Raw genomic sequence first — 15,188 nt, forward strand, 5'->3', positions numbered from 1 at the left:
ATGTCTTGATTCTTTTATATACTCTATTACAATTTAGCTGCAATTAAACACCTGTTTTCTAAATTATGATCTTGGTGTTTTGTTCAAGTGAGAAAAAAAATTGAAACAGGGATGATGCAGTTGAAATCCCAATACAGAGCTTGCCTCTGGCCTCTCTATACCCACAGTCCTGGTTGTACCCGTGTATATTAGGCCACAGAAGTTTATTGTATCAAGTATGTTCATTTCCCATCTGAGACTAACTCTGGAGATGATGCCACTTTGGCCAATGCTAGGATTGGAAAATGCTGGTTTGAGGTGGGTTGACAGAGTACAAAGTGGTTTTTTTTGCCTGAGTTTTATGTGGTTGTCTTGTGGATGGGCTGGAATTCATGATGAATGAAAACAAACGACAAAAAAAATGTGGGCCCGAAAGCCTTGCTGGGTGGCTGAGGAGGGTATCCAGGAAGCTGGAAACCAGGTGGAGCAGGAGCTTAAGGGCTGGTACTGAACTAAATGGGACCACTTGAGGACTATTCTTTGGTACTTTGTATCCGAGTCAGCTTTGATAGGGTCAGAAATTCTAAAAACGGTAGAGAAAATGACCCTACCAAATTTGGAGACAGACTCTAATCGTGAACTTACTTTGGGAAAAGAAACACTGATGAAGGGCTTTCTTCACTGGTTTCTTGACATTGGTGCAGGTGAGGTGATGGGGACAGGACTAGCCGGTAAAAATCCAACCCAACCCTAGCTTCTCTGTGCTACGATGAAGTTCTTTTTGGCCTCTGTCTGGGATTTTTTACAAAGGATGAGTGGTGGTATAAAATCTGTACAGTTCATGGACCCTCATTATGATCTGTGGATAGAAATGGGGCAAAAGCAAAACCTTAGATTAAGAATCCGGAATTTTCTTCTGCTAAGGAACACTGTGGTATTGTCTTCTCGGAGAGCAGGGGATATGGAGACATGCCTTGGAAAAAGCCCTTGCGTAGGTAGTAGGGAGGGTGAGAACCTGTGGCAGACAGGATTGTTGCAGCCCGGGGTGGGCTTGGAGCTGAAATGAAAGAGATGGCTTGTGAAGTTGCCCATGTGGGAGTCTCATGGCTTCTGCAAGAAAAGCGATTTAGGCGGACAGAGGCTTATCCAAATCAAAGGGCTTCCAGGAACTCTGCTAATGCATAGGGGAAGGAGCATCCTCAGCCTGCAGGCTGCAAGTGCTGTTAGTGCAAAAAAAGGACTTTGATACAAATTTCTTATTCCAGAAATTGTGATCCAGGTCTGGACAAGCTGACAAATCTAGAATTGTTTTTCAGATGAGTTTTTAGAGGATCTTGAAACACTTTTTTCTGACAGGTGTGTGCACACACCTTGTACACGTACAGTCTGTTCTGTACATATTCAAGCATGTACAGAGAGAAGCGTCCAGACACCATTTTTTATTAAGGAAATCAATTCCCCAGAGGAACTCTTGACTGAATTAAGGCTCTTGTTTGTAGGAAGCCAGATAGAGTGATATGAAAACTAATTTTTAGTTATTAACACCTGGGGTGGTGGGGCTAGGGGGGGAAAAAGTACAGTGTGGTGTTTTCCACGACATCTACAGGACACAAGAAAAGCACTTAGACACCGTAAGGCCGGGAACCATGCTGGAATAACCACTGGTGTGGGTAATCAAAAAGCATCTTTGACGTTTACAAGGTGGGGGCTCCCTGCACTGTCAGAATCCCACATAAATCACATGCTTGGTGCAAAAATCTCACGGGAGGGAAGGGGGCTCGAATTCAGCCAGCCATTCCCCTGTCTAAAAAACAAAACACAACACCCTTCTTCCCACACAAGCGTATGCAAAACCAGAATGCTCTGGGGACAAGAAGTGGTCTCCCAAACCTCGGGTCGGGTACAGAGAGCAACAATGGAGAAGAGGCCTTGGTGCTGTGGAGTCTTATTAGATACAAACGCAGGAGTAGGAAGTGACTTGCAATTCTGTGTGCACCTCGTGTCCTCTTCCCGGTGGGGACTACCATATGTACCCGACCTCGTCCTCTTTGTCGTCATCCTCGTCCTCATCATCCTCTGTCACTGCCCGGGTGTGCACCCTCAGCTTGCCCAATCTGTCCTTTGGTCCCAGCTCCCGTTCATCCTCCAGGTCATCTAGGAGGACCACAGAGCCACCACTGCCAAAATCCCCTGAAGTTTCCTGCTCCTCTTCTGAAATATTAAGAAGGAAGACAAGATGGAGGATTAGTTTCTCTTGATACCTTATGACCATAAGAATGGTTCCTTCGCATGTGACTCAACTGTAGGGAAAAACCATGCAATTCACTCTCTGAATACTGGGGCCTCTCAGCCTGGAGGGACCACAAGCTTTGGGGGCCCCCAGAATTCTTGAGATGCTTCTACCTTCTGGGGTAGAACTGTGGGAGGTTTATCGAAGTCCCTCTCTGCCTGCGACAGTTCCTGACTGTGACAAAATGTTACCCAATCTCCTGCTCATGGTGAGTCCCTGCCACTCTGGAAGCTAGCTACGCATAATCACGCGTGCTTTATTCACGTCACCATTGTAAACTTGTTCGCTGTAGACCACGGATAGGTCTTGAAATTTCCCTGCCCAGGTCTTTATTCAGTCAGGACGTGCAAGTCGTCATTGTGGGGCTGATGCAGAAGACCTTACTCACCACAGCTCACGGTGCCCTGTTTCCTGGAGCCAGCCAGCTCGTTTCCGTATTTATCCACACACCAGCACTGCCCTGTGCTCCCGTGGCACTGCGTGGCTTTGTAATATCCCTCCTCATTACACCGAGGTATGAATGCTCCTGAGGGAATAAAAGGTCCAATTTGAATCAGAGGTGCCCTGATACTCGGGGTTAATGCCCTCCAAGACGGAGAAGAGGGCTAACCTATCAGACCGGGTACTTCTTGCAGAGCTAGCAGGGGAGAATGGGGCCGTTGGTTATGACTTACTCAAGATGACAAGTCCCTGGGTTTGCTCAAGGTTAGACAGGATCCCTTCTTTGATGGGTTCTTATTTTTCCCCTTTAAATGGCGAATGGGTCCTACTCTTAGGACTGGTTAATATTTTTTCAGTTTTACTGAGATAGAATTGATGGGCAGCCTTGTGGAATGTCAACTGTAGGGCCAAATTTGACTCACATATACTGGGACATGATTACCACTGTAAGTTTAATTAACATCCATCATCTCAATGATTTAAAAAAAAAGATGTTTTTCCCTTGTGATGAGAACTCTTAGGATTTACTATTAACAACTTTCCTATGTACCACACAGCAAAGTTGACTAGAGTCCTCATGCTGTACATTAAATTCCTAGTACTTATACGCCTTTCAACTGGAAGTTTGTACCTTTTGATCACCTTTCTCCAGTTCCCCCCCTCTCTACTCCCTACCGCTGGGGACTACCAGCCTGATGTCTTTTTCTATGAGTTTTTGTTGTAAACTTTTTTGGTTTATTTTTAGAGAGAGTGCGTGTGTACACGTGAACAGGGGAAGGGCAGAGACAGGGAGACAGTGTGGAGCCTCTGACAGCAGAGAACCCAGTGTGGGGCTGGAACTCACGGAATCACAAGATCATGACCTGAGCCAAAGGTCCATCTTTGTTGTCACAATGGGCAAGACTTCCTTCTCTTATGGTATACAATATTGTGTATACACACGCACCAATGTCTTTATTCAGTAATCCGTTGATGGACACCTCTGTTACAGTTTCTGTATCTTGGCTACTATAAATAATGCTGAAGTGAACATAAGGGTACATATATCTCTTCGACAGAATGTTATTTCCTTGGGATATATTCTGAGAAGTTGAATTGCTGGATTGTATGGCAGTAGTATTTTAAAATTTTTCATGAACCTCCATACTGCTTTCCATAGCGGCTGGACCAATTTACATTCCCACCATCAGCGCACAATGCTTCCCTTTCTCCATGTCCTTACTACTTGTTGTGTCTGGTCATTTTGATGACACTTGTTGTGTCTGGTCATTTTGATGACAGCCATTCTAACAGGTGTGAGGTGATATCTCACTGTGGTTTCGATAAGCATTTCCCTGATGATTAATAACGTTGAGCATCTTTTCACATACCTGTTGGCCATCTGTATGTTTTCTTTAGGATGATGTCTATTTAGATCTTCTACCCATCTTTAAATCAGGTTTTTGGTTTTGGTTTGTTTTGCTACTGAGTTGAGTTCTTTATACATTTTGGGTATTAATCCCTTATCAGATATATGGTTTGCAAATGTTCTTCATTCTTCATTCTGTAGGTTTTCTGATAATTTCGCTGTGCAGAAGCTTTTAAGTTTGACACAGTCCCACTTTTTTTTTTTTTAATTTAGTGTCTCGTGCTTCAGGTGTCCTATAAAAAATATCATTGCTGAGGCTCATGTCAAGAATCTTTTTCCCCTATGTTTTCTTCTAGGAGTTTTATGGTTTCCAGTCTTGCATTTAAGTCTTTAATCCATTTTGAGTTAATTTTTGTGAGGGGTATAAGATAGAGATCTAGTTTCAGTCTTTTACATGTGAATATTCAATCTTCCAAGCACCGTTTATTAAAGAGACTAATAGTAGACCTATATACTTGTGTTTATTTTTGGTTCCCTTGATCTTTGTGTCTGTTATTATGCCATCATGCTGCTTTGATGATTACAGCTTCATAACGTAGCTTGGAATCAGCAAGTGTAATGTCTCCTACTTTGTTCTTAGGATTGCTTTGGCTATCTGGGGTCTTTTGTGATTCCATATGAACTTTAGGATTGTTATTTCTATTTCTGCAGAACATACCAGTGGACTTTTGATAGGGATAGCAATTAAATTGTAGATGGTTTTGGGTGATATGGACATTTTAACAATATTAATTCTTCCACTCCATGAACATGGGATTCCTTTCCATTTATTTGTGTTGTCTTTGATTTCTTTCATCAGCCTCATATAGTTTTTAGTATATACATCTTTCACCTCCTTGGCTGAAACATATCTGCAAATAAGGAAAATTGTACTTTTTTCCAACTTGGTTGTCTTGACTGACTGTGCTGCATAGGACTTCCAGTAGTATGTTGAATAGGAGTGGTAAGAGTGCCACTTTGTCTCGTTTCTGATATTAGAGGAAAAGATTTCAACCTTTCACTGTTGAATATGATGTTGGTTGTCTTATGTGGCATTTATTGTGTTGAGGTTTGTTCCTTTTATACCTAATTTGTGGAGAGTTTTTAAAAACCATGAATGGATGCTGGATTTTGTCAAGTGAATTTTCTGCATCTATTCAGATATCACCTTGTATTAATATATCATATTGGTTGATTTGTGTATTTTGAACCATCCTTGCATCACAGCATTAAATCCCATTTGATCCTTTTAATGCACTGTTGGATTTCGTTTACTAGTATTTTATTGGGAACTTTTGTATGTGTATTTAAGATACTGGCCTGTTTTTTTCTTGTAGGGTCCTTTCTGATTTTGCCATTGGGATAATGCTGGCCTCAAAAATGAGCTTGGGAGTGTTTCCTCTTCTTTGATCTTTTTTGGAAGAGTTGAAGAAGGTGTGGTGGTGTTAATTCTTTAAATGTTCACTAAAATTCACCAGTGAAGCCATTTGGTCCTGGGCTTTTCTTTTTGGGGACATTTTTGATTAGTAATTCAATCTCCTTACTAGTAACTGGGATACTGTTTTCCTGGAGTAAATACTACTTGGCCATGATACATTGTTATTGGAATACTACTGACTGAATTTACTGATCCTTTTGCATCTGTGTTACTAGGCGATTCACTAAGTGATAAAACTGTATGCCTCTATTTCTAATTTTTTTTATCATGGCACCCAATTCATGAAATGATTCAGGTGTTTTTCTTGCCTCCTCTAGACATTTTGAATACATTTTCTTCTGTGAAAGACGTACTCATAAAAATATTTTGGGCCTGTTTTGGGGGGCAGTGAGGTTAGCATTTTGATTTTCAGGAATGTCATGGTTTTTCATACAGGTGGGTCTTCTGTTTCTCTTCCTTGTACAAGTGTGGTAACTCACAGTACTTGTTTCAACAAGGTTTTCAAGATTCTGTAAGTTGGCTTATAGCAGTGGTTGTCAAAGTGTGGTCCCAGGACCAGCACCTGCATCATTACCTGGAAACATCTTAGAAAAGCATGTACTTGGGCCCTATCCCACCCAGATCTACTGAATCAGAAACTGTGTTTTAGTAAACCCTCCAAGTGATTCCAATACATGCTGAAGTTTTAAAACAACAAATTTACAGTACTGTCCTGTATGTGAAGTTACATTCCCACTTACAAGTTCATAACAGTAGTTGAATGGCTTTCATATTGACAAAGATTTGTCTATTTCATTGTTTTCTACTTTAGTCTTGGTCATTTTTTTGACTTGAAAGGTTAGTGTTTGTTTTTTCATAAATCCATTTGAAGCTATGAATATTCCTCTGTTTTTAGTTGCTTCCCTCTGATTTTGACCCACAAACCTCATTGTTCTTCAATCCTAAAAGTAGTTTTAATTTCACTTTTGATTATTTATACTCCACGATGTATGGTCTATTTTGTTTTTAATTTGAATGCCCGTGAAAACACATTAGGAGATATCCCCATGCAGGAAATGATGTGTAAGAAGGTCAATGGTATTTTTATGAGTCAGCCAGAGTAATCTCTCTATGTGGGGAGATGTGATAAAGCAAGCTTGAAAACTAGGTGAGATTCAAGGTAGGACAAAGGTAGGCGTTTCATTGGTGTGAGCTAGGGAAAATGGAAGATGAGACGTTTTATCTCAGACTACATGCCTTATAAATGTCTCATTCATTATTAATGAAGCGGTAAGAAGATATCCATAGCCAATGAAAATAAAATTTAAAAACTAGATTTATACTAATTCTTTAACTACCTGTGGACCTTAGGCATATCACTCAAACGCCTGAATAACCTCCTACATGGAGAAATCAGATTAGTGAGCACAAGCCCTTGCACTGGACAGACCTATGGAAGTTGCCTTCAGATCAGAATGATACCTTTGTCTTTTTTAGAACCTAGGTCCACATAGGTCAAAGTCACAACTTTGGGGTTCTTCCTGAGTCGAACGGGGCATTATCAGAAGTGGGAGGTCTGAGGCAACCCAAAAATCAGTAGAGGAGAAACTACCTGAGTTCACGGACTACTTAGACAATCTGTAAAATCAAAACAAAACAAAACTTGTCCATTTCTTCAAGTACACAGGTGCATGTTTGAAATGGCAAGATGCTTAAGGGATGCACCTGCTTCTTAATGCTTAACAAGAAAAATTGTGAATTATTGTGTATTATATTGCCACTGTCAGCTCTCTTTTTAAAAAGCAAGTAAACCAACCCAGACTCCTTTTTTGACAAATATATGAGGTTTACCAGTCTCTGAAATGGCCTGGTCTGAATGCCATGACGACCCCTTAGTGCTGGAGAAAGAGGATATACAGCTGAAAGGGAACACTTCAACAAGCCAGCATTTGTTACCTTTACCTCCAGCCACAGACGGGCATGTCAGGGAAAAGCACAGTTAACATTCAGACAGAGAGGAGAAATGTGCACTATTTAAACAGATTTATGCTTTCCTCCAGGGATTATTATGCACATGAATCCAAAAAACACATTTAAGCACACCCAAGCCTTTGAACCCGATCTGATAAATATAGAAGAGGCTACAGCTCATCTTCTTCCCTGAATGGACAATTTGGTCTGGGGAATAATTCATAGACGTTACTGCTTGAACTAGGAAGGAACACTTTCATGCTCCATTCAAGAGAGATTCTTGGGAGAAGAGAAAGCCGAGGTTTACTGGAGCCCCAAGTAAGGGAGGAGCGGGCAGTAGAGACGGTGTTGGATTCCCACCCTTGCAGCCCTGCCCACTAGTCCTGGGCTAATGGACTAGGCAGCATTTCTCGAACAGCTCGCCTATCCTCAGACTACATCCAGCCAGCTGTCTGGGGATGAAGCGAGGCATTTCTTTCAGGAAACACTGTTACCTAATGGAATAACCATTGCTGTGGCTCAACATTACACGAGACATGGTTGGTTTAATTAGTTGTTCAAACGAGTGACAAGAAATTGTACTTACCCAACAGGCTCTTCCCCTTGCTCAGCTTCTGAATCCTGTTCATTTCATTCTGGCAAGGGAGACCTGAAAAATAATTTATGAAAGTCAGTTTCCAGATGGTGCGGGACATAATCTCTAATGATTGGCTTCACTCATGAAGTGAAATGTACACAATGACACACCTGGGACTGGAATGACTCCATATGCTGTTATTAAACAGCACAACAAATTCAGGCCATTAGTGTTACTAATCAAAAAAAAAAAACAAAAAACCCTTACATCATGAGGTACTTAAATAGTATTTGGGGGCTACTTGCATTGTATAGTAATTTTTCTTCCTGCCACCAACTCAGGCAAATGCCACGTGCTTCTAGGTGATCTGGTAATAGACATTTTAATCAGCTGAGAACGAGGATCACAGCATCCTCATGGTTAAGTGTTGCGAATCCACAGACGGGAGCAACTCACCAATACTTAATCTAACCCAGGTCTTGCTACAGGAGAGAAAGAGGATGAGAATAGCTACTTCAGACTTACATAGGCCTCAAGGAACAACTGTAAAATTATACAAACTTTGAAGCTATGTAAGAGATAGAGAGTAGCAGTGAGAATAGAAAAATGAAACGTTAACTCACTCTCAGCCTCCAAGTCCTCAATTATAAGACACCTGTTGCCATGAGCGAGCACAAAACTCAGTTCTCAAGGGAAGGACTGATAGAGTGGGAGCTGCATGGCCAAACAGTGTGCAGTTCTGTCTCCCAAGAGAAGAACTTATTCCATTCCAAGCCTAAAGAAAGATGGCTTCACCAGTTCTTGAGTCACCGTGACTTGCCTTGGCAGACCGCGTGGCTCTGGAAGACTGTGATACGTGCTCATGGGCCTCGAGCCAAGGGCAGAAGTATTCTGAGTCTCAGAACATTTACTACAGGCCCCAAACTTGCTTGGACAGAAGTAGCGTAAGTACCTGACCACCTTCTTAACATCTTTTACCCTGTGGAGTGCACGATGCCACCCGGTCTCGTTGCTGGTTCCCTAAGAAAAACTAATACGCTTTATTTACCCCTGGGTGTAAGGTGCTTTCAGAGTGCAGGAGAAAGATACCAACTGAAAACAACAAAGAAAAAGGGAAACAGATTCCATGTTTGATGAAGTAAAGCATTTACTATGACAAATAAGGGGCACTTAATGAATTCTTAGAATGTACCAATGTTCTAGAATTTTGTCTTCATCTTTACAACAATCCCATAAAGTAGGGACCAATATTCTTCCTATTTTACCACCGGAAAGCTCATCTTTGTGCAAAAACCGTAGGCATTTAGAAGACTGTTCCTGAAGAATGCAAAAGTCGCCCACATTCATAGAAACACTGTGTCAGGGAGTTCCTCAAATGGTCCGATGGTAATTGTAAAAATTTTACTTCTCTTCCAGCAAGGAAACATGAATCAGGCTGAGACCTACTAAAAAGTACTGCAAGAAAACCAAACTCCACATGAAGAATTCTAACAGAAAACGCTGGCTTCTGAGCAAATGAAAATAGTTACCCAAGACTTAAGTAGTCAAGGGTTCTAATGAAAAAGACACTTGGGGTGACTCAGTCGGTTAAGGGTCTGACTCTCGATCTCAGCTCATGTCTGTTGCGGCCCCTCACTGGGCTCCATGCTGGGTGTAGAGTCCACTTGAAAAAAAAAAGCACCACACAGACAGGACACTCCAGTTCAATGCAGATACAAAGGCTCAAAGACATAAGCAACACAGAAGAAAATTAAACACTGAAATAAATGAAGGCTATATCTGAAGCAACAAAACTGATGTGCAACATGTATATAACTGATGCTCCTGAGCAGAGACTAATCAAATGGAACCAAATGTTTAATTCCAGAGCTCAAAAATGCATGACATAGGGGTGCCTGGGTGGCTCAGTCAGTAAGCATCCGACTTCAGCTCAGGTCATGATCTCGCGGTTCGTGAGTTCAAGCCCCGCATCAGGCTCCGTGCTGACAGCTCAGAGCCTGGAGCCTGCTTCGAATTCTGTGTCTCCCTCTCTCTCTGCCCCATCCCCATTCATGCTCTGTCTCTCTCTGTCTTAAAAAAATAAATAAAATATTTAAAAAATTTTTTAAAAATACATGACATATCTCAGGAAAGTGTTACGGACTGAGCAAAAACTGAGACATGTCCTACGAAATTCATGTCCTTAAAGGGGAACAAAAATTAGTATGGGTTCATATTATTCTATAGCTAAACCCAGTACTAGGAGAGTAAGTTTAATCTTGGCATCTTTGTTTCTGTATAAAGAAAATACCAATATTTACAGATATTCAAGTGCTAACTCAAGGAATACAATTCCAGTGAGAATTTTTGAAGAAACTTCAAAAACTCAAACATAATACTAAAGAAAAATATCGAAACCAGTCAATAAATAATCCTACCACATGGAAAATTTTAAAGTGCTCTCTCAAAATTTTCTTGGACCAAAGAGGCATTTAGAGCCTTTATTGTAGGACATCTACACATTAATCATAGTAAAAAAAAAAAAAAAATCCTCACATACGTAATACCTATGGTCTATAGCTAAAAGGGTGCTTTGGAGGAAAATTTTAGCCTTGAGTACATGCATTAATCAACAGGAAATAATGAGGAAATGTGGGGGTCAAACAGAACTCCCAGGGCTGGTTCTGGGTCAAGGAGGAAGGTGGTAGAAACCCAACAAAAATAACCTAACTTAATAAAAGGAGAGAGGCGCACCTGGGTGGATCAGTTAAGCATCTGACTCTTGATTTTGGCTCAGGTCATGATCTCAGTGTTGTGAGATCAAGCCCCATATAGGGCTCTGTGCTGGGTGTGGAACCTGCCTGGAATTCTCTCTCTCCCACAAAAAATAAAGAAATAATGAGAGAAATACACAAAATGACTAACAAACAAAACAAAACAAAAATGTACAACAAAATGACTTCTGTTGTAGTTTGATCAACTTCTCCTGGATACCATAATGTGCCACGTAATGGGGTTCTGGCCTCCTTCAGCAGTTGCTGAAAGGGCAGCAAATCCAGGGACATCGACACAGCGTGGTGACCAGCTTTGTCCCTTGATAAAGGCAGTAACCTCACTCTCAGGGTCCTGGCATTACACCTCCAAGAAGCACTAACACGGAGGCTTTGCTTACTTAGGCTAAGCCTGAACCCTGGCTGAAGGTTACATGATTTTATATGGACTCAAGCCCAAAGCTATCATTAAACTTAGAACTCGATCACTCCAAGTATTTCTATTAAAGTAAGAACATGGCTATTATTTAACACAAATTTGAAGTATTAGCTGATGTGATTAGAAAAGAGAGGGGAGGTATAAAAAGAAAAAAGAAAAAAATTATCACTATTTGCAGAGGTTATGATTGCACACCTCAAAAATCAAAGGAAACCAACCAGAATAATTATTATAAACAAAATGAGAATTTAGTAAGGTGGGTACGAACAAGATTAATACTGAAACCACCAGCAGTGAGGAACTATAATGGGAAAAAAAATCAATTTCCTTTACAAGGGCAATAAATAGACGGGAAGTACAGTATCTATGAGAACAAAACTTAAAAATGTAACTCCAGGGGCACCTGGTTGGCTCAGTTAGGTGTCCAGCTCTTGATTTTGGCTCAGGTCATGATCTCACAGTTTTTGGGTTCGAGCCCTGCGATGGGTTCTGTGCTGACATTGCAGAGCCCTCTTGGAATTCTCTCTGCCCCTCCCCCACATGTGTGTGTGCGCGCGCTCTCTCTAAATAAAAACCATTAAAAAAAATATAACTCCATTGGTTGATAGATGCTGTTCTACAATAAAAGGATTCTAGATGGAAGAAGAGACGTATAAATATAAAGAAGTATTATATACAATAGAGGAAGCATTCAGATGAGAGGAGGAGGATAGGTTAGTCAATACGTGACAAAAAGGTAACTGAACAACCATTTCCAGGAGTGGGGAGAGGGGCTGGGACCCTCTCTGACCATACACCAAAAAAACCAAAAGTGATACAAGATTTCAATAAACAACCAACCAACCAAAATGTGCTGAAGAAAACGCAAACACAAGAGAATCATGCACCTTCAAATACTGAAGGTATTTGGTACCTTTACCTAAGGTACCCAAAGGTACACGTTACCTTTCTAGACTTAATGTAAGCCTTATGGTTGCTAAAAAACCATAAAAGATGGAGAAATTTTACACTCTTAAATTGAAAAATTTCTTCCTAAAAAAATGAACCAAGTCAAATTTGGGGAAAAATATATTTGCAATATATGTGACTTCAACAGTGCTAATGTCCTTCATTGAGAAAAAAAATTCCTAGAAACATACCAAAAATGTACAAAAAATAGGAATTTCTCAAACACGAAGGTGTTCAATCTAAGTTATAATAAGAGAAATGAAATGAGACCCATGAGGAAATGTAACAGCTTGTCCCCTAACTTGGCAGTGACCACAAGGTTTGGCTCCACCATGGGTAACTAGGTATTCTTGGAGAGCGTAAACATGGGTACAACGTTTTTGGAAGGCAAATTGGAAATACGGCTTAAATTTAAAAATGCACATGCCCTGTGACCAGTAATTCTTGTAATTCTGTAAACATGTACGTGAACGTAACACCACCTGCCCTTTTTTAACGCCCACATTTTCTGCTCTGGGGGTGCATCGATTCTGAATACACGCAGGCATACACACATGTATAATTTAAATACTATAATACTCATGACCATCTCCCTTTCCTGGGCAGAGGTTCTGACAGCCATGCTTGCAGAGTACCCATGATACCTGATTCATGCGGAGGCATATTTTCCTGGGACTTGGGAATGGAATTCAAATACAAGCCAGTGTCTGCGAGCTGCCGTTGGCCACACTTGGGCACAACCCCAGGAAGCTAAGGCAGAAGAAGTAAAGCTAGACTATGTGGCTTCTCCAGCAGACTCAGGGCTCCTGCCCCTAGATTCCTGAGAGTCTGTAGGGGGACTCTCTTGTCTGACTTTCCAACAAATTAGAGTTACTCCTGTATTCTTTCCACATATTCCTCAAATAGTGCGTCTTTCTGGAGTTAGTGGGAGTTTATAACCGAAATCTCCTTGTCTACAAGATTCAGTATAAATCTGTATTTACCCCAGAGAAAAGGACAAGGGGCTTTCTCTAAGGGGAACATGGAGAACTCATGTGACAATGGGAATTATGATTCTCTCACATTTGTACAGTATTTCTCACAATAAGGTTCTCACAGTGACCTTGGGAATTATATAGCAAAGGTTTCCCCACCCATTTGACAGATGAAAAAATCGAGGCACAATATGGTCAGGAGATCATCCCAGAGAGTGACTGAAGTAATGGACTCTACCATTATGCTCTTGAATTTTCTGATATACCATGAGAAGAGTGGAAATAAAATAGAAGAAAAGAGCCTTTGGGTCTGCCATTATCAGATGAATGCTCTACTCTCTACTTGTGTTCTTCTGCCTGCTGATCTCCACCCAGGGCTCTCCCCAGTATGTGATATGTGGGCCTTCCTTGCCCAGTGTGGCTGCCCTGAACTTGGGACCCCGCCTCTCTCCCGCCTTACCTCCAGGCTTCTGGAAACAGTAGCACCACTCATTGTTGGAGAGCTTGCCATCCTTGAATGAGTCACAGGAGTTGAAGAGAGGTTTGATACAGGGCTCATACTTATCCAGGTAGATGGCATTGATCTCTGAGTGGTCAAGAAGGAGGTCATAGTTCATATCTAACTTGTTAAACATCCAGCCCAGAGAGTCCTTGCAGATGGGCAGGATGCTGGTGTCAAATCCTGCAGAGAGAAGGGCACATCTCAGTGGCCACCCAGCCTAGATCTTCCCATCCCAAGAAGAGGCCCAGGGCCCACCCCACCTACAACCTCCCCTGAGACTGTTTCCCTCCATGGGTGGGTCTCAGGGGCACACTACTAGAAGATACTGTTGTTTGGGGGTTTTAAATAAGATAGTTAAAAATGCTCTTAAACAGAAGTCAGCATCTGAGGAAAATATGTTTCAAAGGGAACAAGTCCCCCGTACTAATTTATGTGTGATGTAAATAAGAATTTACATTTACTAGACTTGCTTAAAACAGGGTATGCCCAAAAGGAAGAGTACAAACATGGCGCAGAAAAGAAAAAACCTATAATTCTGCAAAGTATACTTTTATATTTAGGGGGAAAATATGTGAAGAACCAAAACAAAAGAAACTATTGCAAAAAAAAAAAGATGATGGCAGTGAAATGAAACTATATAGCACAATCCAGAAGCACTGATTATGTCCCAAAGGACTGTTAAATCCAAGCCGTTTGAACATTAATGGGAAAACAAGCCAGGTACCTGCTTCTGTTCCCTATTCTTCTTTTCTGCAGTCCCCTCAAGAGATACATGATATGGAATCCAAATTGAGTCAGACAATAATTTCTTTCTTATTTCCCTGGGGGAGGGGGGGTAGTTTTCTTAAAGAATTACTTGTTTCCACAATGGAAACTGTACGCCCTAGAATAATAACACTTTGCTTAACACTCAGGATATTGAATCTACTGTAGACAACCCCCAGAGAAGGCATGCCCCAAATCTAAAATTGGTCTTTCTGTCAGAATCAAAAGCACTATGCAATTTCAAGTCATTCCATAAGCTGGATTTCTAGAAGTGGTCTTACATTCCCAGGAAAAATTATGAAAAAAGTTCATTTTTGTGTTATTTAAGGTATTCCTCTAAGCACCTTATTCTTAAGCATCTCATTCAACCCTTCTAATAGGCCTATAAAATGGTATATCCTCTCTACTTTACAGATGGAAGAAAAAAAGCTCAAGGCTTAAGCTACTTGCTCAAGGTCATATAATTGTGGAGCTGGGCTTCAAACACAGGTGGCCCAGCCCTGAGTCTGCATTCTCTGTCCCTCTTCTCCCAGGGCTGCCTCTACTTCATGTGATGCTCCTACCCTGAGGACCTCTAGTTGGCTTGGGTGCCATGCTTGAGGACGGGCAGGGCAAGGGAGTGATACGGTGACTACAACTGAGATCCTGATGGCGTTGGCCACCCATTCCCTGCGCATCAGGTTTCTATGTGCATTACCAACCCCTGCCTGCAGAATATGAAATGTAGCAAAATGCACCCACCTTTGTG

At 41.3% G+C, this 15,188-nt stretch overlaps 1 protein-coding gene across 1 annotated transcript in view; it reads right to left on the minus strand.

Moving 5' to 3' along the window:
* Nucleotides 1-1,907: 1,907 nt before the first annotated feature.
* Nucleotides 1,908-15,188, minus strand: part of SPOCK1 (SPARC (osteonectin), cwcv and kazal like domains proteoglycan 1) — a 509,861-nt gene continuing 496,580 nt past the window's right edge. Inside the window, exons 7-10 of the mRNA XM_049649233.1 lie at nt 13,634-13,855; nt 8,072-8,134; nt 2,658-2,795; nt 1,908-2,190 (exon numbers count right to left, since the gene is read on the minus strand). Coding sequence (XP_049505190.1) covers nt 2,000-2,190; nt 2,658-2,795; nt 8,072-8,134; nt 13,634-13,855 — 614 coding nt within the window. The 3' untranslated portion in view covers nt 1,908-1,999. The remainder of the gene's footprint in view (nt 2,191-2,657; nt 2,796-8,071; nt 8,135-13,633; nt 13,856-15,188) is intronic.

This window comes from Panthera uncia (assembly GCF_023721935.1).
Source record: "Panthera uncia isolate 11264 chromosome A1 unlocalized genomic scaffold, Puncia_PCG_1.0 HiC_scaffold_17, whole genome shotgun sequence".
NCBI lineage: Eukaryota > Metazoa > Chordata > Mammalia > Carnivora > Felidae > Panthera > Panthera uncia.